Below are 20,140 nucleotides of genomic sequence, written 5' to 3'. Positions count from 1 at the left end.
TGTCTGAATGTTCTCTCAAATATATGATCCTAAGTGTTCAATTTTTCAATTCCGTGGCAAATATGGTTAATATCATTAATGCGCGCCCCTCAATTTAAGTCTCTTCCAATCATTGATTTTGAAAATAATTTGTTTTCATTTTTCAAAACAATAATGCATACACAAAATTGGCATAAGTCGGGCACACTCAGAAAAAATTGTAATCAGCTGGTAGCTCTACCTTACCTTTTTATTGTACTATGCGTACTACTACTTTTTAAAAAACTAGTAAATGAGAGAAATTTTACATTCGCTCTGAGCGAACTGCTCTGCCTAGAAATTAAAGGAACGGAAAATTAGTAAAAATGTCAAAATTATTAGCAATTCATCAAAATCAAAATTTCAGCCAATCAAAAGCTGGCAACTTTGCTGCTATTCTTACTCGGCCATATTAGTCTAGTAAAATCTGCAAAATGGAACGACATATATTGCTGTTTGCCCGTAAGTTTTTCTAGGTTTTCGTTTACGGGACTAAAAATTTGTTAAGCAAGTATAATAAAATATTTGCTCCGTTACAGAACCAGCAAAAATCTAAGGTTGGAAATACATAAAGCGCTTATCTGGCTGGCTTAAGTCATCGGCTGGCTTCTTCGGAAATGAACAAAGGAGCCTTGGGCCAAAATCGAACTAAGTCAACCTAAAACTCCTATGTTCATCTACGAAGAAGCCAGCCGATGACTTAAGCCAGCCAAATACGCTCTATGTATTTCCACCCCAATACTTTTAAAATTGTCTTTAGATACCATAGAAATCGGAAAAATCGGTTATTGTAATAGAATTTTTTTGTTGCAAAATAAATGAAAATTTTCGACGTAAATGGGTAACAAATTGTACAATCTTGTGATAAAAATGTATTTTCCTACTATTTTAGATTCAATCTAGTGAAATAACCCCAAAATTCCCCATAAGAATTAGAAAAAATATAAAAACAAATAAAGCCTAGTTGACACTACAAGACTCCAAGACAGAGTCGCATTTTTATAGTTTCTTTGAAGTTGAGCAGCTTTCTTATTGATCCATGATTTCAGTCACGGTACAATGAAATCAGGGTAGGCCTATGATACCATATGATTTAAATTTTTTTTATTTTCTTCTCTTAATATGTCAACTTAATTTGTTTGTGTATTTTGATGGTAAAATTAAGAAGGTAAAACCAATTCAAATAAGTATTCCAATCTTTGCATTTTCTGTAATTTACCTCATCAATGATTGCAAGTTCTGTAACAAAAAACGTTTTGCTTCATTGTGGAAATTATAAATTGCTTCTTCTTGCTTTTTTAACACCTAAGTGGATGGATAGCCCTTAAAAACGACCGGGATCCCATTTTGATCTGCCCAGCCCTATAAATTGTAGCTTTTGTTTTGCTTTTCGTCTTCATCGTATAGTTCGCTTTAGTATATCGTTCTCAATAGGATAACGGCGATGATTCCAACCAGTAGCTTTGGAAACCTCGTTCATCTCTCTGTGTGTTTCTATTGATTTTTTAAACAAAAATATCTGTGAAAATATGATTTAATTATCCCGTCTTTAGTTACTAACAAATCGAGTAAACTATTAGTTTATTAGCTATTGTAAATGAATAGTGTGAGAATGGAACTGATATCGTTCGATTTAAGTGTTGAAGCTTTGATTGGTTCTCTGTTTGCCCTGTTTGCATTGGGTGCATTTTGCCGTAGTCTGTTGATTGAAGATGTTATATGCATTCCTGGCAAAAGTAAACATGGATGGAAGTCGATTAAAATACTCGATCGGGTATGTGTAACTAAATGAGAAGTACCCACTATATATTATTTAAAATATCATTTTGTTTTAACTAGCAGGGAATTGTAATTGTTTATATTCGTCATAACTACGTGTCCCATGTGCATTAATGGTTAGTACGTGGTATGATTAAGAACATGCCACTGAGACACCTGATGTCAGCATAGCATGACATAGGATTATAACAATCTAGTTCCCTTGACATTTCACTTTTTGAGTTTTTTAAATCGATGTTTATAGAATTTGTAGGTATTTGATATATTAGGATCCTCATAAACATAATGTAGGATTATTTCATGCAACGTTCGGCGCCATCAAGACTTCTTTACCTGTAAATCGTATCACTAATCATGCTATTTTTGTTTTTTGTCTTCATTTTCATTTCAGGCCTGTTATTGCAATGTTTGTGAGATACTCTTAACCCCATCGGCTGGGGTATTTTGTGACTGTTGTGGCATTTGCTCGCACGCCTCCCGCCCTTGCACACGCAAAGCCGATAAGCTTTTCAAATGCAAAGAAAAGTGGATACATAATGAGAAGACTATGCGTCATCTGTGGGTCAAAGGTAATCTGCCTTTGAGCGCTGTATGCGACGAGTGTGGCGAAGATGTTGAAGAAGTTGGCCTAAGCGGTTGGCGTTGTGCCTGGTGCCAAAGATGCTATCACACTAGCTGTTACAAACGTATCGATCCGAAGGGAGAATGTGATTTGGGAGAGTTCAGTGATATGATCTTCCCGCCGTATACAATTGTGGCGGCCAGAACGAGAGAGTCTGTACGTTTACATTTGGCTGGTATTAATCCACCGGATATTGAAAATTGGGAGCCTTTGATTGTTATAGCCAATACCAAGTCGGGTAGTAGTACAGGCTCTGATGTTGTGTCCCTTTTGCGTGGTTATTTACATCCTCTACAAGTAATGGAACTAGGATCGAGAGGGCCACAAGACGCCATGCAATGGGCAGCTAAAGCAAGTCCGAGGCCATGTCGTATTCTGGTAGCTGGTGGTGATGGAACTGTCGGTTGGGTATTGAATACCATGTATACATTAAATATTAAGGTGAGTAGCAATATAAAACAAACAAAGATTTGCAATCAATTGAAAACCAAAAACAAAATATCTTCCAGGTATTTTGTCTGTAAAAGATTTCTAGGATGCGGTCCTTAAAAAAATATATGTTTAAACAAATATATATTTAGCATTAAATTAACTCTATCTCTATTTAGAATTAAATTATCTGGGAATCTTCAACCCAGATCTATCTTTACAAGACCTTTAAAAGATTTTCCACAAGACCTACAGAAAGTGTTATAAATAGAAGTCTTTGGAAGGGTCTTCTATACATTGAAAACGATTAGAAGTTATTTTATCTACAGAAAATACGTAGAAATGTTATATGCATAAAAAACTGTGTAAGGGCCTTTAAAAGTAGAAGGTCTTTTTAATAAAAATATCTCTTGTTGGTCATTCGCCCATTGAAGACTACAAAAGTTCTTATTCAACAACGGGTGACGTATTTAACATTTCACTTTTTTATATCATTACATACAGCCCCTTCCTGCAGTGTCCATTATGCCACTGGGAACTGGTAATGACTTATCACGAGTTTTGGGATGGGGTGCTGAACCACCATCCACTTTGGATCCCTTGAAGATATTAAGAGATGTGAGTATGCAACAAAAATAGTATCCCACCTTAATCTCTCCATCTAAAACATAATATCTATTCCATAGATCAAAAGGGCCCGTTCCATAAATCTGGATCGATTTTCGTTGCAAATTGAAAAGAGTCATTATCGTCTGCCAATACAAAGACATCCCATGAAAACCATAAATGTTTACAACTATTTAAGTCTAGGCGTTGATGCCTTGGTAACCTATAACTTCCATAAAACAAGAGAATCCAAATTCTATGTTTTAAGTAGTCGCATTTTTAACAAAGTAAGTTGGATTGTGATGCACTTAATTGAAATTATGATACTCAATCGTGTTAATTTTTAGTTGATTTATTTTGGTTTTGGTACCCAACAAATTGTCCAGCGAGATTGTGAGGGCTTGGAAAAGATGCTCGATTTATTTTTGGATAATCGTTTGGTCGAGCTGCCTGAATTACAGTCCATTGTGTTTCTCAATATTGATTCCTGGGGAGCTGGTTGTAAGCTTTGTGGTAAGCAAAAGTTAAATGACTTGTGTTTAAGATATCAGTTTTTGATATAATATTCTCTATTTTAGAATTATGCAACAATGATGATTATGCACCCAAAATCAACAATTCCATTTGCGATGGCGCCATGGAAGTTTTTGGCATTGTCTCCTCATTTCACATAGCCCAATTGCAATGTGGTGTCAGCAAACCTGTAAGAATAGGACAGGCACGACATATTAAGGTAATTATATTTCTAATTACATTTATCATATTTAAAACAATTACCGTATTGTATTTTCCTAGATTGTCCTGAAAAGTGTTTGTGCCATGCAAGCCGATGGCGAGCCATGGATGCAACAGCCCGCTGAATTACATATTTCCTCACGTGGCCAAGTACGCATGTTGAAAAAACAGTCTTGAAGTGATTTTCAAAAGCATTTCTCTTCGAAACATCCTTCCCACCACCCACAACTTCATGAGGCCTGCATTACATTGTTTGTGAACAAAATGGCCTTGGATTATTTACTGCATATAACTACTATAACATAAGCATTTTTTTCTATTTATAATCTTCTAGAATCTATTTCTCTTATTCTCAAATACTTAATACTACAGGTACAGGTTTTTTTGTACTTAATTTTTAGCCCCAAACGATTTAGTTAGCTTTTTTATTTATTTCTCCCAAAAAATACAGGACTATATTGTTGATTTAATATTATGTTTTCTTGTACACAAATGTTTTAACCCTTAACTATTGTATTATTTTTTATACATTTACATAACTACTAAGAGTATTTATTAACTCCTTAACCCGAATTTCCTTTTTATGAATCAGAATCTCTCGGCATCACAATTAATTTATTTATAATTTAGTCTTAATCCAATTTTGGAACTCTGTTATCTACAAACAAATTCATTTTGGGGTTTAAACTAATAAAGAGAAGGTCCAATATTATTGTAGTCAAAAAATACCAAATGAGGGTCACTTTTTGTAGATAACAAAGATTCAATGTTTAAATTATTTTTTTATAATTTGTAGTTAGGAATGGTTGTTAGTTTTTAAGCAAATAACAAATATTTATTAAATTGTTGGTGCATATATAACAAATAAAATGTTGATCATGAAAATACTTCGTCTGTCAATTCTATAAAAAATGGGGGAATTTTTCTATGAAACTAAGTCTTTTCAAAATGCTTTTTTTTTAGAAAATATGTCTTATTAAAGGCAGAGGTTTTCTATCCACCAAAAATACCTATCGCTACAATATGTATATAGAATACCTATGGAAGGATCTTCTATCTTCAAATTTCTATTAAAAAAGTCTTATATTCATAAATGTCTAATTGGATTTTGGATGTCTGAAGATTTTCCATCAGCAAAATTTCAATAAATGTCTACAATCAAGTGGCCTTGTCTCCAGAGAATTTTACTTCTCCATATAAGACTACTCAGAAGGTCTTTCACCTTATGAGTAGTTTTATATAGCCCTCTTAGCTATAAAAGATTTATGCAAGGTCTTCCTCCCTAATCAAGAGGCCTACTCTCCAGAGAATTTTACTTCCCCATATAAGACTACTAGAAGGTCATTTATCTTATGAGAAGTTTTATATACAGGGTGAGATGAAAAACTGCAACCAACTTCAACTCGTCCGACAGCTGTTAAAATTATTCCAGTGACAGCTCATTATACTGTTTACAAGCGTACAAGCGCATTTTGGTGAGAATTTTCCACAAAACAAGTTATTCGGTTATTCGTGATGGAATTCAAGCGTGATAGTGTGATTTCTTTATATTTGGCTGGGAAACCCCAAGTGGCTATCGTTAGAGCACTCCAGCATAAATGTGAATAAATCTTTTGTGTCTCGTACCATCGCTCGTTACCGCGATAATGGTAGCGTAGCGAGGCGTCAAGGAAGTGGACGGAAGAAAACAGCAACATCAGCAGAAATGGTTCGAAAAGTAAAGAAGCGACAAGTAAAAAAGATGTAAGTTCGGCCGAGCCGTACTTTTAATACCCTCCACCATTTGGTAATTTTCAAAAAAATAAAAATCTTAAAAATACCGAAAACCTATACGACGACGCATAGGCATCTTTTGTTCGTCTGTCGGTCTGTTGAAATCACGATATAGTCCACATTATTTGACGTAGAGCGCCAAAATTTAGCAGAGCAATTTGTATTGTGTCTAGGATGGTTGGTATTGAAAATGAGATATATCGGTTCACGTTTTGGTATAGTCCCCATATAACGGTTCCTCCCGATATTCGGTATTTTGATGATTTATGCCACATTTTCTCACGGATTTGTCTGAAAATTGGTATTTGTAGGTCATAACGGGTCCCAGTTCGTGTGGCGAGACATTGCATGTACAGGTCCACGCTTTGCTATAGCCCCCATATAAAGGTACCTCCCGATATTCGGTATTTTGATGATTTTTGACACATTTTTTCACGAATTTCTCTAAAAATTGGTAGTTGTAGGTCATAATGGGTCCCAGTTCGTGTGGCGAATCATTGTAATTATAGGTCCACGTTTTCGTATAGTCCCCATATAACGGTACCTCCCGATATTCGATATTTTAATGGCTTTTGCCACATTTCTTCGCGGATTTGACTAGAAATTGGTATTTGTTGGTCTTAATGGGTTTTAGCTCTTTTGGCGAAACACTGTATGTATTGGTCCAGGTTTTTGTATAGCCTCATATAGTCGTATTTCCCGATATTCAGAATTTTGATGATTTTTGGCACATTTTTCCATGAATATGTCTAAAAATTGGTATATGTGGGCCATAATGGGCTCTAATGTTTCCTTTACCCTAAGGCGGAGAATATAAAAACTTTGGCCCGGCCGAACTTAATGTTTTTTATTTGTTTTCATTTCGCCCTGTATACCTCTGAGTTATAAAAGATCTGTGCAAGGTCTTCCTCTCTAATGGTCGTATTTCTAAATAGGCCTACCAAAAGAGCGTCTATCTAGAAAAATACTGAAAAAAATTAGTAGACCTTTGTAAGACTTGCTGTTTAAACTCCTCAATACATTTCCTATCTGTAGAAAGAAATGTGCTTTATCCAATTACTACTACTCTAATGCTTTACAGCTCTCGTCAAACGGCATCTCACTATTGACTACAATATATTTCTACTAAAGACTTCTTATACAATGGTCGTCCCGTAGACATTTGAAACGCTTCTAAATCGAGTTATTTTTATTAAGTATTGTGTTCTATTTATAGAAGTTTTTCAAATCTACCCTTCTGTGGCAACTTCTCTTTTTTTCGTGCTCGTATTTTGATCTTTTCAAAAATCGCCTTATATGGTGAGATTCTACATATGAGTCACGTAGACTATCATCACATGCTCACTTTTTGTATGTAGCACCTGCCAAGGCCCATGTCCAGTTCTATTTTTAATCTCTTTCCATTCCCGCTAATTGAAAATCATTTGAATTGGTATTTTGTATTGTTTTGAATTTTTTCATTTTTTTATTATTAATAAAAAATAACATAAAATTTCCTTTCTTTTAGCTTATCTTTCAAATTTTACACAAATTTGTAAAATCCTAGATTTCAAATACAAAAACCAAATACCAAAAAAAGTTTTGTTGTCGGTGTGTGTGTGTGTGGTGTTTACTTCTTGAGGCTTTCTATATGTCAACAAACCCACAATGTTGGTTGCTACACCACAACTCTAATAAGGAAAAAATTAACCTTAATCAAGGTTGCTTTTATTTTTTTAATTTAACAAATCAACGATAATTGTGGTTGTTGTTTATCATACGAATATGCTAAATTAACGCGAACGAACGAAGAAGTCTGAATAAAATATTTTGTAAATGTAATTTACTTGTTTTGTTGTTGTTGTTGTTGCAATAGTTAATAGTAATAAATGTGATCAACTTGTGGTTGTTGTTGTAGTTGTTTTGCTGAGGCGGGTATGAAACTTAAAATGCAGGCCATGAATCTCTACCATTGGGAAATGGGGCGAGTCGATTCATGTGGACACAATTTAAAGCATCGTCAGCTCCATAATAGCATTGACTATATCATTGTTATTATTCTTGAGAGCCTTAATAGCCTTGGCGCGGGTAGTATTGGCTTGATTGATAACCAACTCAATATCCTTCTCATCAACGCCAGTCTCATCGACTTCTTCTTCGTCTTCTTCGGCAATGGGTGCAACCGAGGAGGTGGCAATGGTTTCAGCAGCGCTAGCCCCTTCGGGAGCCTTGAATTTCTCGGCAGCAGCAACTTGGGCTTGTTGGGACAAATCTTCAATCTTGGCTTCACCGAAGACAATGTAGGTATCACTGTGGGGGTTCTTGTATACATCGGGGTTGTTGATGACGAACAAGATGTTCTTGGATTTGCGGATGGTGACACGATTAACACCTTGGATTTGTTTCAAGCCCAATTTCAACATGATTTTGCGGGCCTTCTTTTCGCCACGAGATTGCTTGGCCTTGGAGACCAAGTCAATGGGCAAGCCTGTGGCACCACCGCCCAATTGGGTGGCTCCAGCACCGGCATCTTCCAACTCGGGAATGGTGTCCTCAGAGTCGCTGTCACTGCCATCATCTTCTACACGGACATCCTGAACGGGTTTGGCTTCAGCAGCTGGAGCAGTAGAGGTAGTGGGGGCATCAGACTTGATTTCAGTAAGTTCTGGCATTTTTAGGCTGGACTATGAAAATAAAAACAAAACAAAAACAGCCAATTAATATAAAGCCATTAGTTTTTCCTAAATTCTCTGCACATTTCACTGCCGTAACCAGTTTAATATTCAACCGGCATTTAACCCCTAGCACTACACATGATTGGATTGTTCACTTTTTTTTGCATTTCTATTGACGGTTGGGGGTCAAAATTCAACTTTGTTATCCCATTGTCTAGACGAGTTGTTTCCAACTTTTACATATCAATTTTTAGGCAATTTTCTTTTCCTCTGGCTTTTCTTTAATTTTATGTTAAATTTTTCACATTTTCTTAATAGATGTTTTAGAAAATCGTCGATTTTTTACCTGCGAAAAAAATTCACCCTGCGCGAAGAATTCACAAATTTGACAAAAAGAATTTTATTATTGTTAGGTTGGCAGACCTGCTTTTCCATTTAAGTTGTCAAACCGAAGCGACATCTGGTTGTGAGTCTGTGAAGATATGTAACAGTGCTGTATTTGCTAATGGCTTAACCCTTTGAAGAACATAATGTTTTAAAAATAACGGAAATAAAAATGTTGATGATTTTTTAAGGTCCCATCCATGGTAGATGAATATAGGTAGATGCATGGTACAATGATATCAAGATAGGGCTATGATACCATATGATTTAATTTTTTTTTTTTATTTTCTTGGCTTAATATGTCATCTTTATTTGTTTATGTATGTGTTTTCTTTTCAATAACAAAAAAAATTGTTCAGAAAACATTCAAAATCTGGTGTTTTCAAAAAGTTTAGTTCAAAGTATGCATCGACAAAATCTAGAGTTTTTGCAGCGAAATAATCCTTTAGAGATATATAGTACATGATTTTGAAAAGAATTGTTTACCTTTCATTAAGTTATCGCGGTTTTCAATTATTTATTCAAAAAAAAAAAAAAATGCAACAAGTTGTTTGATTTTTTATTGTTTTGGTACTAATTCTGACATTAAAAGCCAAACAGGTAGACCTCTATACATGCAATTTTTTCAAAGTTGGCCTACCTCTTCTTCATTGTATCATAGATGCATCAACGCTTGGGAACATTTATATGTCAAAATTTTTTAAGTGCTTTGTCAAAAATAAGTCGATTTTTATATGATTTCTTATACGACTCAAATCGGAGGTTGTAATGATATGCATTATTCGACAATTTTTACAAATTTCAATAATTTTTCATTCACGATTTTCAATATCAAAATCGGTTTGACAGTTCATTGTCCCAACAGCTGTGTCGATGCGACTACCTGTATTCTTCTACCATAGTCCCATCACTTTAAATCTTGCCGTACAGCTGATTAACCTCCTCTTGTATGTGTGATCTTGAACAGTTTATGCCAAAGCCTCCAATTCATATTTTAAAAATTTAAATTTTTCATCGTTCATTAAAATATGTTTTAATTTCTATTTACATTCAAAATTTGGTTGTTGACAACTCTAAAAATGAACTCCATTCATTAGATTGAAAGGGTTTCTTTGTCAACATAAAAATTATTTTCATTTTCATCAATCCAAACACTCACACGCATGGTATAATAAATGAAAGGTAGGGCAGAATGAATAAATTGAAAAACACAGCCCTGAAGCTAGAGTCTTGGAATATCAAATTTACCAATAACAAGTAAAAAAGCAATAAGTTCGGCCGGGCCGAACCAAGATAGTAGGGCAAGATAGTTTTATACCAAAATGATCCATATTGTTGCCCGTTTACGTGTAAAATCGCATTTCTGTTGTCTCTAAATTTTAAGTTATTTCAAATTATTTTCATTTTTATTCTAACAATACACGCACATATTTACAAACTATGTACATATTTTGACAGAATAGGGTGGTAGCTTTGTTCTATCTTCTGCACTTATGCCATGGAACGTATATGTTTTTATGTGTAAAGGAATGCCGAAAATAAAAGAACATTTATTATTTTTGTAAAATCTGCCACTCGTCATACGAAAATATTTTATATATGAAAATAGATTTCATTCCAAAAGTGACAACGTCGAGTTCGTCAGAAAAAAATTGCCATATTGAATTTAGCAAATGAGTTCACCTTTATTGTTTTCACATGAGATTACCATTAAAAAAGTTCGAAAACATATTGTAAGCATGGACAAATTAAGACGGTAAAATTGTGCTCTCATCTGTCCAAATTTTTTTCGAAAGTATAAGTTTGACAACTCCCCTTTGCCAAAATCTATATTCAACAAATAAAAATCCCTCTAATTTTGGCGAATTTTTAATACAGTCCACTATTTTGAAGAAGCTTGAAATTAAAAAAAAAAAGCTATAAAAATGCCTCTAAAATGAACCCCCTCGCATGGGGACTAACGGAGACGTGTTCCTTCATAGGCTGTATTAACGATTCCGAACTACAAATACAAAATTTGAAACAATTCCGGTGAATAATGTCGCAAAAATCATAAAAATACCGAGGTAACGTTAAATGGGGGCTATATGAAAACGTGGACCGATATGACCGACTAACCTGCCTACTGGCAAAATACACATGTGTGCAAAATGTTAGCCTTCTATCTAAATTGGTTCGAAAGATAGCATGATTACAACATACGGCATCGCTAAATCGACTTAGAACTTTACGCTGATCAATAATATATACTTTGTTGGGTCTGACATGAGTATTTCGGGAAGTTACAAACGGAATGGCAAAGTTAAAATACCCTCCATAAGAATGGTGGAGGGTATAACAATATACACAAACCCTTGTTTTTTTATACCTCCACCATACATAGTATAGGGGGTATATTAGTTTGTCATTCCGTTTGTAACACATCGAAATAAAAATTTTGATCGGCGTAAAATTAGTAGATTTGGCGATGTTCGGTACTTATAGCCACATTTTCAATGGAATTGTCTGAAATTTAAATGTGAATAAATCAGTCGTGTCTCGTACCATTGCTCGTTACCGTGATGCTGATAGCGTAGCCCGACGTCAAGGAAGTGGACGGAAGAAAACAGCAACATCAGCAGAAATGGTTTGAAAAGTAAAGAAGCGACTTGATCGAAACTCGCGTCGCAGTGGCCGAAAATGGCTTGTGAGCTGACCATATCGCAATATTCCATTCGGCAAATATTGAAAAATGAGCTCGGGGTGAAGTAATTGAAATTCCAACAAGTGCAAGAACTTACACCGCAACGGAAAGAGTTGATTCGCTAGGCCGAAGGTGGTGAACTGCCGAATTTGGTTTTCTCCGATGAGGAAACATTCGTTGTTCAGCAGTTTGTAAACAAACAAAATTATCGTGTTTACTTGCCAAAGAGGTCAGATGAAAATGTGCACCTTAGGTTGGTCACCAGTACCCTAGCTTCGTCCATGGTGATGGTGTGGGCCGCCATTACAGCCGATGGTCGCACTCCACTCGTATTAATCGACCGTGGCATCAGAATAAATGCCGAATATTATCGCGAAAATATTCTTGAGGATGTATTAAGGCCTTGGGCACGCAAACATTTTGGCCGCAGACCTTGGACATTCCAAAAGGACTCAGCACGCGCCACCCAAGAATGGTTACAAAATGAGGTTCCTCGCTTCATTTCCATCGCACAATGGCCACCAAAATCTCCGGATACCAATCCGTTGGACTATTGTGTCTGGAGTATTTTGGAAAGCAAGGTTGGCAGTAAAGAAACCAAAGTGTCGATCACATTAAGAAAGCGCTTCGCCGGGAATGGGCCAAAATACCGCAGAGCAACATTCGGGTAGCATGTGACGATTTCACTGGCTGTTTGAAGACCATAATTCGTGCCAAAGGTGACCAATTGGAACAAATCTAAACACTTACGATGACCAAATGTTTCCCAAATCTGTAGTCATTTGAAAATAGTTTTTTTTTTTTTTATTACAAAACTGGACCCATGCTAAATTTACTGCCGAATGCTATAAAAACATCAAACTGCAATCAGTGGCAATGTTATCTCCACATAAATTATTACCGTTAAGTGTCGTAAAATCAATAACAAATTGTTCGATCGTCTCGTTCGGTTACGTTACCAATTTACGTAAAGGGTTTTCTCAATGTATTAATCATGTCGCAGATTAATGCAAATTCTATGTCATCAATTAATAGTGTGTTACGATGAATATCGACACCCTCCAAAAAAAAAAAAAAAAAAAAAAAAACAGTGCCCAATTTGTCTATGAAAAATGTTTATCTTGTTAATATTAACTGGAAAAAAACTGCACCCCAAATTAAATAATTATGTTTGGTTATGTGACTATTTGCCAGATAAGATAATAGTGATATTCCGCCACCGTATACATACGTAGCAGTTTGTTAATTATGTTACATATTTGTCTCCTCATATCAGTCATTACTTTTTATGAGAGAAAAAGAAGAGGAAGAAAAATCTGAGTTTATTTTGGCCACATCCTGCTGTCTTTTCCCAAATTGTGATATTTTATGTTGTAACATTTCTACGAAGCAAGAATTTTATTTTCTATTTGAACTGAGAGTCCGTGAGAGTTATTCGAACCAACATCCGATAATATTCGCAGTTTTGGGTTCCAATATTAGTGATTATGAAAATATTACCAGTCAGAATTTTTATACCCTCCATCATACTATAGAGGGTATATTAACTTTGTCATTCCGTTTGTAACTACTCGAAATACTCCTGTCAGACCCAACAAAGTATATAAATTCTTGATCAGCGTAAAATTCTTAGTCGATTTAGCGATGCCCGTCCATCTGTCCGTCTGTTGTAATCACGCTATCTTTCGAACGAATTGAGATAGAAGGCTAAATGTTTGCTCACCTGTTTATTTAGGCAGGTTAAGTTCGCAAATGTGCTATGTAGGTCCTCGTTTTTATATGGCCCCCATTTAACGGTACCTCCCGATATTCGGTATTTTGATGATATTAGCGACATTATTCACCGGAATTGTTTCAAATTTGGTATTTGAAGTTCGAAATGAATACTACAGCCCATGGTACAATGATATCAAGGTAGGGCTATGATTTTGATTTTTTTATTTTCTTGGCCCAATATGTCATCTTTATTTGTTTATGTATGTGTTTTCTTTTCAATACCAAAAAAAATGTTCAGAAAAAATTCAAATTTTGGTGTTTTCAACCCCTATTACCCCTATATAACGGTACCTCCCTATATTCGGTTTTTTGATGATTTTAGCGACATTATTCACCGGAATTGTTTCAAATGATGTATTTAGAGTTCGTAATGGGAACTACAGCCTGTGGCACCTGCAGGTCCAGGTCTTCGTATCGGCCCCATATATCAGTACCTTCCTATATTCGGTATTTTGACGATTTTAGGTACAATACTCACCGAAATTGTTTGAGATGTCGTATTTGATAATGTATTCTACAGCCTGTGACAGAAAATTGTCTATGCAGGCCCAAGTCATCGAACAGCTCCGATATAACGTATTTTGCAAATTTTATTCACCGTTTATTTCATGTTTCTAATTTGAAATGGTTATGGCTTATGACAAACAATACCTATTTAGGTCCACGTTGTATAGACCCCAATATAACGGCTATGCTCGGTATTTTTAAGATTTTAACAGAATTTTTGAAGGATTTTATTTTGTGAAAATTTCAAAAATTCGTTCCAAATTGTGTACTCTCTTAGTACCTTCTTCAGAAATGACTGACAACTGCATCGTATTACCGTGAGAGTCATTCGAACCATCATCCGATAATCTTCCCAGTTTTGGGTTCCAATATTGTGGACTATAAAAATATTACCAATCACTCTTTTGTACTCTCCTAATACCTCCTTGAGAAATGATATTACCACAAGTTTAATAATATTCCCTTTTGTGCTTACATCTCATGACTAGAGCTATTCTCATCAAAAATCTATCAATTATATTTTCTTTGATTTATTGATTCTCTTAGCCCCATGTTGACTTTTCTCACTAATTGTTGACATTTTCTATTTGTCTTCCATGAGAGAAAACAATTAAAAAGTCATAAAAATATCTTCTAGCGGCTAATGGAGCCAACTATGTCATATAGTTTTGCTATTGTCTAATTGTCCATGAAGACAAAGAGAGAGAGAGAGACAGACAGCAAACCTAACTGCAATCTTTTGCCTCTTGGCAGCGATGATTGTTGGCTGAGGAAAAGGTAGGACAGGAACATCAGGACTAAAGTTGAGTGATGAGTTGCATCAGATTGTCATCGCAGTGACAAATAGATGTGCGAGCGTGTGTGTGGGTTGTCACTATCTTCATCACTTATATTTACAGCAAACAAATCATAACTTAAAAAGAAATTCTTGTACGAGTATGTGTGTGTGCGTGGGAAGAAATATTACCCATACACACGACATATGAAAGGCAATAATGTTTATTTAATTAGCTGTGCTTTCAGTGAAATCTTTGAATGTTTTTGTAATGTGTGGATGTGTGTGATTTAATAGGCGTCGTTTAAATGCGACAACAGCGGAAAGAAATTGTTAATATTGTTGTGTGTGACATATTCTTGACGTTATCAGAGGGATTGATGCAATCACATCAATAGATATGTATGAACGATTTTAAAGATGGGGGTTTTGTCTTAGAAATAAAGGGATCTATACTCTAAATACCTGTGAATTTGAAACAAGTAAAAAAGCTGTAAGTTCGGCCGGGCCGAACTTTGAATGCCCTCCACCATTTGGTACAAATTTAACAATTTTCAAAAAAATAAAATCCGTTAACAATTCTGTTAAAATCTTTAAAATACCTAATGTAGCCGTATATTAGAGTCTATACGACGACGTGGACCTGCATAGGCAACTTTTGTCACAAACTATTACATTATTCAAATGCGAAACTTGAAAAAAAAATCTGTTTATAATTTAGCTGAAATCATAAAAATACCGAATATGGGGAGGTACCAACGTGGATCTACACAGATAATTTTCTGACATAGGCTGTATTATCCATTACGAACTTCAAATGCGAAATTTGAAAAAATTCCGGTAAATAATGTCGCTAAAATCATCAAAATACCGGATATCGGGAGGTACCGTTATATGGGGCTATACGAAGACGTGGACCTGCACACACAATTTTCTCTCATAGGCTATAGTAATCATTACGAACTTCGAATACCAAATTTTAAATAGTTCCGGTGAATAATGTCTCTAAAATCATCAAAATACCGACTATCGGGGGTACCGTTAGATAGGGGCTATACGAAAACGTGGACCTACATGGCTCATTTTCTGGATGTAGTATCCATTACAAACTTCAAATACCAAAATTGAAACAATTCTGGTAAATAATGTTGGTAGAACCATCAAAATACCGAATATCGGGGGTACCGTTACATGGGGGCTATACGAAGACGTGGATCTACATGGCTCATTTTCTGGATGTAGTATCCATTACAAACTTCAAATACCAAAATTGAAACAATTCCGGTAAATTATATCGCTAAAATCATCAAAATACCGAATATCGGGGGGTACCGTTATATGGGGGCTATACGAAGACGTGGACCTACATGGCCCATTTTCTGTCTTAAGCCGTAGCATCTATTACGAACTTCAAATATTAATTTTGAAACAAAAATCATGAAAATACTGCATATGGGGAGGTACCGTCATATGGGGCTATACGATGACGTGGACCTTCATGGCCCATTTTCAATACTAAAAGTCCTGCAGACATAGTACACATTTGAGTAAAATTTTATCAACCTACTTCTTTTCGATCGGAAGCTAGAGTGATTTCCACAGACGGATAGACGGACGGACATTGATAAATCGACATAGAATTTTATGCTGATCAAGAGTATATATACTTTGTGGGGTCTAAAATATATGTTTCGAGGTGTAACAAACGGAATGACAAACTTAATATACCCTCCATACTATGGTGGAGGGTATAAAAATTGCTATAGCGTTTAAAAAATATTCAGAGAGGACAGATGGGTATGAGACTATCAGCCATAATTATTCTGGAAGGGATTTCATTCTCTGTATTTTACGATGAGAATTTTAAAAATTAGGCTTAGCTCTGACCGCCTTTTAAAATTAGGGCCAAAAAAATATGTCTGTACGTTAAAATCGTACGTTAATCGTATGTAAAAAGTTACCTTAGAAAAAATTTTATTCAAAATTTAATGTTCAGAGCAATGAGATGTCTTCAACATTTCTCTATAAATCATAGATTAATACTTATTCAGAGCTCCGAATTGGAGTGAATTGCTCTTGAGCTGGAGTGCTCGAAGAGTGAGAGCTTTATACGGAGTTTTCCCTTTACTCTTTTGTTTTCTGTGGGATCGCTCCCAAATCCCTTAAGTCAGTTTTTTGGAGGTCTGGATAAAATAACAATAAAAATTGATTTGAATTAGATTTGAATTCCACATACGCAACATTCGCCAAATAAATCTTTATCCGAGTGAACCCTAATAATTACCTACTAACACTAAATTTGAAAATACTTATTGCTCAATTATTATTGTTAACCCGGGTAAAGATTTTGTATGAAAACGTGCTATTAACCTCTTTAACTATATTTTGTCAATGTTAGTATTGGCAGACAGGCTGTCTATAATCCAAATTAGTATTTTACCATTCAATTTTTAGAATTATGTTATTTAATATTTTTTCACGTTGGGCGCCAATATCAACGTTAATACATTGAGAATATATGGTTGTTTAAACGGGAGCATTATACATACATTTTTATATTTTCCAAACAAATCGAAAATCTTTTATTTTCACGTTGGGCGCCAACCCGATCTGGAATTAATTAAATAATTAGTTATTATATAAAAATTTAAGACAATTTTTAGATCAGAAAAAATTGTTCTTTGCCACTTTGGGCGCCATATCCGAAATTAAAACATTGTGGTTAAGTTTAGACCACAATACAATATATTAATTAGATCACTGGTAATGCGTTGAAAATAAGCCGAAATATTCGAAATTCCTAAATTTGAGCATTACCCATAGTTTATATCATATGTTTGTACTTTATTTGCCTTTCTAGTGTTATTTGTGTGCAAAAATACCAAAATAGAAATATTGTTAATTTCCCCTACCCGACAACACTATGTGTTGGGGTTATGTGTAAGTTTGATTGGACCACAAAATATGTAACACCTCAAAATATTGGTTTCCCACATAGGAAACTATATATGGATATTTCTATCTCGCCGAGCTGAGTCGATCTAGCTATGTATGTCCGTTCGTCTGTCTGTCAAGCTACAGGTCGCAATTATGGCCCGATCCTCAAGAAATTAAAAATGGAGGTGGCGTTAGGGTCAGAATAGAAACCAATTGTTTTGGAGATGATTGCAAAATATTTAGGGGTTGAAATGGACCAAAAACAGAAAATTTCCCTGATTTTGCAGTTGCTCTATAGGCCACAATTATGAACCCATCGACGCAGAAATTTACATGGAGTTAGTGTTTAGGACTGGGCAGAAGCCTACCAATTTGGGGTAAAATAGACCCTTATTTTATGTAGGAAGATAGGAAAATTTCCACTAAACCGCGAATATTTTCATTTCCCAATCAAATCACAAATACATTAAAAGGTCACTTCTGACCATTGAAGTGAGGCTGATAGCCAAGAAATCGGCTTTACAGCAAAATAGGTACAATATATATGTAAAAGAAATAGATCTTAATTATTCCGCTTATAAGACAAGAACCGCTGGGCCGATTTTCACAATTCCCATCAATTCGGAATGTCTTTTGCCAGAAAAGGATAAAATCTAAGAAAATCACTAAAAAATATACCCATAAAAAAGTGAATATATTTTGTTCAATTTCTTCAATTTTTGTCATATTTTTTATCGCATGCGATTTTTTCAATTTGACTTACAATTTTGAATTGTAAATTTTCTAAATTTTTACACCCCGCAACATTTCGTTTTGAGGGTATTATATATATGTATGTCGCAAACGAAATTTTGCATGGGTGTAGGGTAAGGATCAGATTTAAAGCCAATTGTTTAGAAGATGTATATTTTGGGGTTCAAATGGACCAAAAAATTAAAAATTTCCAGATTTTCCAGTTGCTCTACGGGCCACAATTAAAAACCAATCGACACGGAATTTTGCATGAGGTTAGAGTAACGGGAAGAAGTCTAGCATTACCAAAACTTTGGTGTGAAATTTTTTTGAATACCTTACGACACGATGGTACTGGACATGCACCCGGTCAAAAGGCTAAGGATAGGGTTCTTTGACATAATATCAAAAACGAAATCTTCCAAAATTGATTTGGACACAAGGGGCCTTACAACATATTGTGGTCTTGTAGGGTATCACAGGGTCGGTCCCGCACGACCATAGCATTAGCTTAATTGTTATGTATTTATTTACTTGTTATTACCTATATTTCCTATGTTTACCCTTTATAACTAATGTATCTTCACGTTGGGTGCCAATCGTAAATATAACGAGTTTTGTTTGTATTATAAAATTGTTACCCCCCTTCAAGAATACTGTTTTTATACCTTCCGCAACACGCATGAGAAGTTTGAAGCTTGTAACTTCGAAATATGTATTCAATGCAATGCGTTTATCTATCCTCGATCAGCATAAATTTCATTTTGTTTTGGTTTTTTATTCACACTTTTAACCCGTATTTATAAATTGCCGGTTTCGTTTTCCAACATCTAGTTTCCTACAATCATGCATAGAACTGTTTATATGGGTCTAACTATATATTGTAGTCCCCATATAATTGCCCCTCCATATATTCGATATTTCCTGTCACATTTTTCACCAGAATTGTTTGGTATTTGGTGTTCATATTTGGTACCTCCTATGACGGAAAATTGTCTATATAGGTCCAATTCTTTGTATAGCCCCCTTACAACGGTACCTACCTATATTCGGTTTATTGAGGATTAAACTTGATATTTGGAGTTTGTATCAGACATCGCCTTCTTTGGCAGGTAATGTGCTATTGAGGATCACGTTTTTGTCTAGTCCCATTTACAGCACCATCTGATATTGGGAGTTTTTAAAATGTTAGTAACATTTTCTATGGATTTTTTGTGACAGCCCCGCCGACCTTAGGTATTTTTACTTGTATGAATATAAATTGTTGTTTCCAAAGTTGAGCGTCAAAATAATGTTTATGTATTGCAAAATTTTTATATAGTGCACTACTACTACTAGATTGAATCCTGTTTTATTTGATACGGCCGATAACTCTCGAAAGGAGTATCCGATTTGGTCCAAGCAGGGTACATCGTAATATTTTTGTCAAACTTAGATCGAGTTCGGAGATGGGCAATATTGGTCCACTGCTTCTGGTACCTCCCCCACAAAAGGTCGAAATTTTCAAAAAATATATTTTTTTTTGCACAGAAAGAGAAAGGATAATCCGATTTTGCTCCAACTTCCCAAATCCTAATATTTGCGTCAGTGCTAGGGCATGTGTGAAAATGGACAATATCGGTCCACTCCATCAGTACCTCCCCCACAAATGGTCAAAATCTTGAATAATGAATGAAGTCCGATTGTCTTCAAATTTCACACATCCCAATTTTTATATTAACCCAAGGTCT

At 35.2% G+C, this 20,140-nt stretch overlaps 2 protein-coding genes across 2 annotated transcripts; one reads left to right on the top strand and one right to left on the bottom strand.

The window, feature by feature from the left end:
- The first annotated feature begins 1,455 nt into the window (after positions 1-1,455).
- Positions 1,456-5,083, top strand: LOC101892097 (diacylglycerol kinase epsilon). Its single transcript, XM_005180901.4, has 7 exons — positions 1,456-1,792; positions 2,189-2,860; positions 3,353-3,466; positions 3,535-3,741; positions 3,802-3,967; positions 4,033-4,187; positions 4,250-5,083. The coding sequence occupies exons 1-7, from the start codon at positions 1,616-1,618 to the stop codon at positions 4,364-4,366; spliced, it is 1,608 nt and encodes a 535-aa protein (XP_005180958.1). The 5' UTR covers positions 1,456-1,615; the 3' UTR covers positions 4,367-5,083.
- Positions 5,084-7,391: 2,308 nt separating this feature from the next.
- LOC101891922 (nascent polypeptide-associated complex subunit alpha) lies at positions 7,392-9,111 on the bottom strand. Its single transcript, XM_005180900.4, has 2 exons — positions 8,963-9,111; positions 7,392-8,625 (listed from the first exon to the last, which is right to left on the bottom strand). The coding sequence occupies exon 2, from the start codon at positions 8,611-8,613 to the stop codon at positions 7,951-7,953; it is 663 nt and encodes a 220-aa protein (XP_005180957.1). The 5' UTR covers positions 8,614-8,625; positions 8,963-9,111; the 3' UTR covers positions 7,392-7,950.
- Positions 9,112-20,140: the final 11,029 nt, after the last annotated feature.

The sequence above is a fragment of the Musca domestica genome, unplaced genomic scaffold (assembly GCF_030504385.1).
Source record: "Musca domestica strain aabys unplaced genomic scaffold, Musca_domestica.polishedcontigs.V.1.1 16, whole genome shotgun sequence".
Classification (NCBI taxonomy): domain Eukaryota; kingdom Metazoa; phylum Arthropoda; class Insecta; order Diptera; family Muscidae; genus Musca; species Musca domestica.
The sequence above is the reverse complement of the archived record's forward strand: the minus strand, read 5'-3'. Positions and strand labels throughout refer to the sequence as shown.